At 41.4% G+C, this 9,402-nt stretch overlaps 1 protein-coding gene across 1 annotated transcript; it reads left to right on the forward strand.

Moving 5' to 3' along the window:
* Positions 1-408: 408 nt before the first annotated feature.
* LOC143277486 (gamma-secretase subunit pen-2-like) lies at positions 409-8,384 on the forward strand. Its single transcript, XM_076582338.1, has 4 exons — positions 409-479; positions 2,839-2,923; positions 6,247-6,351; positions 7,967-8,384. The coding sequence occupies exons 2-4, from the start codon at positions 2,863-2,865 to the stop codon at positions 8,104-8,106; spliced, it is 306 nt and encodes a 101-aa protein (XP_076438453.1). The 5' UTR covers positions 409-479; positions 2,839-2,862; the 3' UTR covers positions 8,107-8,384.
* The last annotated feature ends 1,018 nt before the right edge of the window (positions 8,385-9,402 follow it).

Below are 9,402 nucleotides of genomic sequence, written 5' to 3' on the forward strand. Positions count from 1 at the left end.
AAAAAGAAAATTTTACTACTGTTACTCCTGAGCAAGTGTACTGGTAACTCAAAATAATATTTTTTGTTAGACTGGGACTAAAATTTTTTTTTAAAGCCGAAAGGCTTATAAACGTCCCAAAAACTGAACTGAACTGAACCACATAGTGTAACGTTGTGTACGAACTGACAAATGAACCAATATTCAGTAACAGTGGCGTTATGCGATGTTTTTATCCTCAACCACTTGCGCACACACACAAAAATGTCAGTGTTTCGCTTTTATTATACTAAAACGGTCAACTTGTAAATTAGAATTAAATAAGGCGAGCAGAAATGAGAGAGAAAATGAGAAGGAAAGTATGTATCTTCATTATAACCCCCCCAACACACACACACACCTTAATCAACATACTATAAAGGGAGAACACCCTAAGCTGACGTTGCGGAAAAACAGGAAGAGGATAAGCAAACCATCACAAGATATTGGTTATCGGACTGGTGAGTCAAGACCTTTTCTTTCTTCGTCAGCATCCATTTCTAAATGAATGAATTATAATGTTTGGAATCCACAGTATTCTCCTCAAGACGGAATGAATAGTGTTAACAAGGCGTGGACGTTCACTCCGCTAGTCACACTGAGGAGTGAAGGGGAATGATGTGTGCATGAATAGCTTATTTTACTGGTATCCTCAGTTCAGGGATCTGTTTCAGAGACAGTGTCCATGCACCGATGAAATATTACCAGTAGTAGTTGTAATCCATTTTCGGTGGTGTTCGATTCTATTCTGAGGGTTATGTAGCCTATCCAATATAACATCCAATAACTTGCGATATGTTAAAGTCTCACATTCCTGAACTGAAATCATCTTCAGTGTTGACGATCTTAAGCAGTCCATTGCTAATGTATGACTTTTTCAACTCATTGTTAAATAGTCCAATTGGTTCGCTGTTATAGTTAGTTTTTCATTAGAAATATGTTATATTGTTATGTTTTTGTTGTTGTTGTTGTTTTGTTTTTTGTTGTTTTTTTAAGTTTTGTTTTGTTGTTTTTGTTGGGTTTTTTTTAACAAAACTTAAATCAATCATTTTCTATATGTAACACACACACACACACACACACACACACTTTCACTTACTCCATGCCTACACAGTAATACCCCCACCCCCACCCCACCCCCACTTCCTCCACCAACTCAATTTTTTTCCTACACTCATCTAGATATCTAATATCAAAGTGAAAAGACGTTAAACTAAAGAACAAACGAACAAAGAATTTAAAATACGAGTCTGTGAGATAAGACAACACATTATTGGCCTAACCAAAACAATTCCAAAAAACTAAAGATACCTATTCAATCATCAATGTAAAAGAGCACAGCAGTATCCCAAATTACGATCTTTTCACAAATACAAATGAAAAGAGAGTTGAAGCCCTGTACTTACACAAATCACTTAAAGCCCAGGAATATGCTATTCTAACAAAGTCTGCTTTTGAAGAAAGCGTATGGTGTGAATTTAAAAGAGCAAATGATGATACAGTATTAATTGGGTGTGTTTATACAAAAGTCCAAATTCACCAGAACAGAATATTGAAGAGTTATTTGAACTGTTAAAATCTAAAGAATTGACAAATTTTGAAGTTAAAAAGCATTATATAATGTTATTATATAACAGCAATAGTATTTTACACCAAAATTAAACATAAACAATTAAAATAACATAACTATCAGAAACAGAATACAAACTGTATGAAACACAACATAAATGATTTAAAGACACTAATACTTAAATCTATGGATAAATTTATACTGAAAGTGCAGGTAGATAAGAAAAGAAATTAAGACCCTTAAGGATAAACGAAAAATAATGAGAAGCATCAAAAAGAAATATAAATTATATAAGCGTTTCTTAAGAACAAAAGCAGGTTACTCCTATTTATGTTATGTAACAGAAAGGAATAAATGCTGTAAATTATTATTTTTTTAAAGCTGAAGAAAAAAAAAAGCGTACGAAAGAAACATAGCAAAAAACTGTAAATATAGCCCAAGAATGTTTTGGAAGTATGTACAGGAAAAAACAAAACTAAGAACAGGAATAGGAGTACTGAAAAAAGAAGATGGTAGTTTAGCAGAAATAGACAGGGAAAAAGCAGAAATTTTAAATGAATTCTTTGCAAGTGTTTTTACAAAAAAGAGACTGTTAAAAATTTACCTAACCTTGGAGAAAGCTCCAGATCGAGAAATATTGATGTATGCGATCTAAGGGTCACCCCTATGGCAGTGGAAAATAAATTAAAGCTTTAGACCCATATGAAGCACAAGGACCAGACCAAATACTTTCAAGGCTCCTAAAACAATTGAGTAGAGTTGGCTATTCCACTGAGTATTATTTATAATAAGTCACTTGAAAGTGCTTCCATACCAAACGACTGGAAGATGGCTGAGATAACAGCTGTTTACAAGAAGGGGTCAAAACAAGACCCAGGCAATTATAGGCCTGTGAGCCTAACATGTATAGTGTGAAAAATTTTAGAATCTTTTATTACAGATGCAACGATTTCACATATGAAAGTAAATAACCTTCATGTAAAATGTCAGTATGGCTTTAGACAGAATAAATCATGTCAAACTCTACCACACTAGTGCGATCTCCATTTTTTTCTGCAAATGAGAACATAGATCATAGAAAAGTAGCTGCAGTTCTGTAAAGAACTATTGTAAAGCGCATAGAGCTTCAAGAATATGCGCCATAGCAAGATGTCTTAATAAAAAATAATTAATAAATAAACAGATTGATGATTGATATTAATACACAGTAGATCTTTTCAAACATTTGACTGATTTTGACTTTCACCTAGTTTCAGGTATCGATCCCAGGAAAAATGGATCTAAGACGAGTTAAAGATGAAGACAAATTGGAGCTGTGTCGGAAATACTGGATTGGTATGTGATATCTATGTATCTACCTATCTATATCTATCCATCTGTCTGTCTATTGCATTGTATTGCACTATGTGTTTTGTCACAACAGGTTCTCTCTCTAAAATCTGGGCAGCCTCCTCACAGCCTTTCATGTACTTTATGTCTGCAGTCAGTACAGTTTACCGTCAAAGTGCACTTTATGTCTGCAGTCAGTACAGTTTACCGTCAAAGTGCACTTTATGTCTGCAGTCAGTACAGTTTACCGTCAAAGTGCACTTTATGTCTGCAGTCAGTACAGTTTACCGTCAAAGTGCACTTTTCCACAGAATTTTGCCAGGGTCAGCCCTTTTGTTGCCGTGGATTGGTTTATTACATGTTTTCGTATGATGGCTTGCAGCATATGGAACCTCATTTTATCATTCTATCAGAATACATATATATGTATGTGTGTGTATGTATAGTATATATATATATTGATATTCGGCTTTCAATGAAGCACCCCCTAATGGCACCCAGCTATGGAGGAGAATGACCCATGTATAGGGTCACTAGTCAGTCACTGAAAGTTGAATATCCTCAAGGCCTGACTAAGCACGTTGGGTTACGCTGCTGGTCAGGCATCTGCTTGGCAGATGTGGTGTAGCGTATATGGATTTGTCCGAATGCAGTGACGCCTCCTTGAGCTAATGAAACTGAAACTGAATATCAAGAAATGATGGAATATTAGGACACACACCGACAGATAAGCCTGCCTGCCTACTCGTCCGTTGGTCCGACGGGAGATTCCATCATTTCTTGATGTTCAACTTTCAATGAGGCACCCCCTAATGGCACCCAGCTATGGAGAATGACCCATATATATGTATATATATATATATATATATATATATATATATATATATAGTGAGAGAGGAGAGCGAGAGAGAGAAATGCATCGGTAAACACAGTTGAAAATTGAAGAAAAAAAAGATCATCATTATTTGATTGCAGAAGTTTGAATTAATCAGCTGTAGTTCTTGATGGGAGCACACCCTGTAGCAGTACGTTAATTTTTTAAGCATTGAAAATAATGAAATGGGAGATGAGGGGTGCTATAGCCGAGTGGTTAACTCACTCGGGACGACAAGTTTTCTCCCTTGCTTTTCCCCACAGACGGCCCATTTGTAAGGGTTAGGAAAAAAATTACAAAAAATACAAAATACTGTGTAAGAAAATGAAATGTTCAGAACTGGTTTATTACGTGTTGAGCTATTACATGTAAAAAAATCAAATATCACATCTTATTTTTACAGTTTTGCCATATGTAGAAAATACTGTCAATTTTTCACCCCGAATCACTATACCCATGCTCGCTTTCTGCATTAAATTCGCTTTCTTCTTCATCATCATCCACCTCTTCAATGTCCAACCCTTCAGTTTGTAGCATTTCAAGTACTTCGGCAACCCTAAAACATTGCCGTCACTGCCTTGTTCGCTTCACAACATTCTGAGAAGAGGCCGCTTTGCTAACAGGCTGGCACGCGAGCAGATGACCGGTCAGTGACTTTGTCAGCGTGTGTGCGAGACAGGCCACACATCCCATATTAACCAATCATACTGTTCGATTGTGGAGTGACCCAGAATAGCGCACTCTGCTTGGCTGATCACAAAATCACGTGTACAGCGCATGATGGAATTTTACTTTCGGAGAATGCTATTCCATTCCTTCGTCCGAAACCGAATATGTTTTGTGTAGGAATGCGTGAGCATTCCTTCGTCCGGAAAGAGTTAAAGCGTTGGACTTTCAGTCTGATAGTCCTGGGTTCGAATCTCGGAAACGGCGCCTGGCAGGTAAAGGGTGGAGATTTTTCCAATCTCCCAGGTCAACATTATGTGCAGACCTGCTTGTGCCTGAACCCCCTTCATGTGTATACACATGCAGAAGATCAAATATGCACATTAAAGATCCTTGTAATCCATGTCAGCGTTTGGTAAGTTAGGGAAAACAAGAGCATACCCAGCATGCACACCCACGAAAGCAGAGTATGGCTGCCTTCATGGCGGGGTTAAAATGGTCATACACGTAAAAGCCCACTCATGTTTAGATATATACGAGTGAATGTGGGAGTTGTAGCCCTTGTGTGTGTGTCACCAGTCAGAATTGTGCTGCATGCTCTGAAACTCTGTGTGTGTGTGTGTGGCTTTGAATTGTGTCACCAGTCAGTCATTGTGTAGCATGCTGTAATACTGTGTTGTGTGTGTGTAGGTGGCTTTGAATTGTGTCACCAGTCATTGTGTAGCATGCTGTAATACTGTGTTGTGTGTGTAGGTGGCTTAGAATTGTGTCACCAGTCATTGTGTAGCATGCTGTAATACTGTGTTGTGTGTGTGTAGGTGGCTTAGAATTGTGTCACCAGTCATTGTGTAGCATGCTGTAATACTGTGTTGTGTGTGTGTAGGTGGCTTAGAATTGTGTCACCAGTCATTGTGTAGCATGCTGTAATACTGTGTTGTGTGTGTGCAGGTGGCTTTGAATTGTGTCACCAGTCATTGTGTAGCATGCTGTAATACTGTGTTGTGTGTGTGTAGGTGGCTTTGAATTGTGTCACCTGTCAGTCATTGTGTAGCATGCTGTAATACTGTGTTGTGTGTGTGTAGGTGGCTTAGAATTGTGTCACCAGTCATTGTGTAGCATGCTGTAATACTGTGTTGTGTGTGTGTAGGTGGCTTTGAAATGTGTCACCAGTCATTGTGTAGCATGCTGTAATACTGTGTTGTGTGTGTGCAGGTGGCTTTGAAATGTGTCACCAGTCATTGTGTAGCATGCTGTAATACTGTGTTGTGTGTGTGCAGGTGGCTTAGAATTGTGTCACCAGTCATTGTGTAGCATGCTGTAATACTGTGTTGTGTGTGTGCAGGTGGCTTTGAATTGTGTCACCAGTCATTGTGTAGCATGCTGTAATACTGTGTTGTGTGTGTGTAGGTGGCTTAGAATTGTGTCACCAGTCATTGTGTAGCATGCTGTAATACTGTGTTGTGTGTGTGTAGGTGGCTTAGAATTGTGTCACCAGTCATTGTGTAGCATGCTGTAATACTGTGTTGTGTGTGTGTAGGTGGCTTAGAATTGTGTCACCAGTCATTGTGTAGCATGCTGTAATACTGTGTTGTGTGTGTGCAGGTGGCTTTGAATTGTGTCACCAGTCATTGTGTAGCATGCTGTAATACTGTGTTGTGTGTGTGCAGGTGGCTTTGAATTGTGTCACCATTGTGTAGCATGCTGTAATACTGTGTTGTGTGTGTGCAGGTGGCTTTGAATTGTGTCACCATTGTGTAGCATGCTGTAATACTGTGTTGTGTGTGTGCAGGTGGCTTTGCCTTGCTTCCCTTTCTGTGGTTTGTCAACTCAGTGTGGTTTTTCAACGAGGCCTTCCGCAAACCTCCCTACGACCAGCAGAAAATGATCCGCACATGTGAGTTGTTTTTGTGTTTTGTTTTTGTTTGTTTCTGTGGGGTTTTTTTTTTTTTTTTTTGATTGGTGAAGAAAAGGTTGGACATGGTGGTTTGTGGATGATGTGGTGATGTTTGGTAATGCATGGTGTGTGTGGATGATGTGGTGATGCGTGGTGTGTGGGTGATGTGGTGATGCATGGTGTGTGGATGATGTGTGATGTGGTAAGATGTGGTGATGCATGGTGTGTGGATGATGTGGTGATGCATGGTGTGTGGATGTGATGCATGGTGTGTGTGGATGATGTAGTGGTGTGTGTGTGTGTGTGTGGATGATGTGGTGTGTGTGTGTGTGTGGATGATGTGTGACAAACGTGCAATGGTCCATCGGCCGGGTGGTGGCCTGGGTCACTGTCTTCACTGTGTGTTGATGTTGATGTGACAGACGTGATACGGTCCATGCTGGGCAGTGGTGTGGATGGGACTGGTGGTGGCCTGGGTCACTGTCTTCACTGTGTGTTGATGTTGATGTTGATGTGACAGACGTGATACGGTCCATGCTGGGCACAGTGGTGTGGATGGGACTGGTGGTGGCCTAGGTCACTGTCTTCACTGTGTGTTGATGTTGATGTTGATGTGACAGACGTGATACGGTCCATGCTGGGCACAGTGGTGTGGATGGGACTGGTGGTGGCCTGGGTCACTGTCTTCACTGTGTGTTGATGTTGATGTTGATGTGACAGACGTGATACGGTCCATGCTGGGCACAGTGGTGTGGATGGGACTGGTGGTGGCCTGGGTCACTGTCTTCACTGTGTGTTGATGTTGATGTTGATGTGACAGACGTGATACGGTCCATGCTGGGCACAGTGGTGTGGATGGGACTGGTGGTGGCCTAGGTCACTGTCTTCACTGTGTGATGTTGATGTTGATGTGACAGACGTGATACGGTCCATGCTGGGCAGTGGTGTGGATGGGACTGGTGGTGACCTGGGTCATTGTCTTCACTGTGTGTTGATGTTGATGTTGATGTTGATGTGACAGACGTGATACGGTCCATGCTGGGCACAGTGGTGTGGATGGGACTGGTGGTGGCCTGGGTCACTGTCTTCACTGTGTGTTGATGTTGATGTTGATGTGACAGACGTGATACGGTCCATGCTGGGCACAGTGGTGTGGATGGGACTGGTGGTGGCCTGGGTCACTGTCTTCACTGTGTGTTGATGTTGATGTTGATGTGACAGACGTGATACGGTCCATGCTGGGCAGTGGTGTGGATGGGACTGGTGGTGGCCTGGGTCATTGTCTTCACTGTGTGTTGATGTTGATGTTGATGTTGATGTGACAGACGTGATACGGTCCATGCTGGGCACAGTGGTGTGGATGGGACTGGTGGTGGCCTGGGTCACTGTCTTCACTGTGTGTTGATGTTGATGTGACAGACGTGATACGGTCCATGCTGGGCAGTGGTGTGGATGGGACTGGTGGTGGCCTGGGTCACTGTCTTCACTGTGTGTTGATGTTGATGTTGATGTTGATGTGACAGACGTGATACGGTCCATGCTGGGCAGTGGTGTGGATGGGACTGGTGGTGGCCTGGGTCACTGTCTTCACTGTGTGTTGATGTTGATGTGACAGACGTGATACGGTCCATGCTGGGCACAGTGGTGTGGATGGGACTGGTGGTGACCTGGGTCACTGTCTTCCAGCTGAACCGTAGTTCCTGGGGCGCCACCGCCGACTACATGTCCTTCATCATCCCCAAGGGATACGCCTGACCCCTGACCCCACTGCCCTTGACCTCACTTCATGATGCTATTCTGTGTGTGTGTGTGTTGAGTATGTGTTTAAGGTTAGGGTGTACTGTTGATTTGAGAGACAGGTCTTTCCCCGCTGTACGTAGACCTGTGTGAGTGTGATATGACGCTGTGTGCAGAACAACTGTTCTTCAAAGGACCAAGATTACAAAGAGTGAATGCAGTGTAGAGTGTGTGTCTGTGCCAGTGTTTTACGCCTGTTTTGATTTCATTGGAATAAAAATGTATTTATTTTGAAATCAACTCTGTTTTTGTTTGTGTCGATATGCAAGACCAGCTCAGCAGATCTGAAACTGTGAAGATTGTAGTGAAACATCAGACAGAAACATTGAAGAGAAAGTGATCACTGTCTTTGAAGCAACAGGGTGCACCATCAGACCTGAGGACATTGAGGCTGTGTACAGAGTGGGACCCGAAAACAAAAATCAGAGAACCGGCAACACCAGTGACAGAAGCTTCTCTTCAAGTCGTCCGGTTATTGTGAAACTCAAGTCGAGAAAAACGAAAGCACTCATTCTGTCAAAGCGAAAACTTAAGACGATGTCAAACTGCATGACCATGTATGTGAACGTTGATGTTACTAAGTGGGGTGAGAAGAGAGACAAGATAAGGGAAGAAATATTTAACGAGTTCGCTTAAGTCTTCAGTCTCTCTCTCTCTTAGTAAACAGAAAACAGACACAAGGAATTTTCCCCCGAGCCAGTTATTAAAACAAAATGAAAAATGTTTTTTTTTTCATTCACTCACTCTCTTCACCTTGAAAGGAATTATTTCAAATTATGTTTCAAAAAAAAAAGAGGAACAAATGTCTTGACTGCCAGAAGTCATAATTCTCTCTGTGCACACTTGCTTGATCCAATCCCAGGATCGAACTCAGTCCTAGGCTGGCCAGTTTTGTCTACTCACAGTAAACATGTGTCAATGTCCACCCCACTCAACTCGTGGGACACTCGGGCACCACCTCCTCCGTTGAACACCAGTTCCACAAGAGGTCCCTCCACTCCATGGCCGATCAACATGGAGCCCTGATAACACTTTTTCCATGTTTTTAGCTCTTGGCACACTCCATTTAAATTCTTTCTTCACACTGAACGAGCATCCAGCTAATCCTCTTTAATGTTCCCCCTTTCATTTAACTGTCCCCTTATGTTATTTTCTTATATTTACTGTCCATTCACACCACTCATGCATTCATACCATTTTCCAATTAACAATACAATATTCATTTAAGAGTCACTACGTCTTATAAATTACATA

The sequence above is a fragment of the Babylonia areolata genome, chromosome 34, assembly GCF_041734735.1.
Source record: "Babylonia areolata isolate BAREFJ2019XMU chromosome 34, ASM4173473v1, whole genome shotgun sequence".
NCBI classification, from domain to species: Eukaryota; Metazoa; Mollusca; class Gastropoda; order Neogastropoda; family Buccinidae; genus Babylonia; species Babylonia areolata.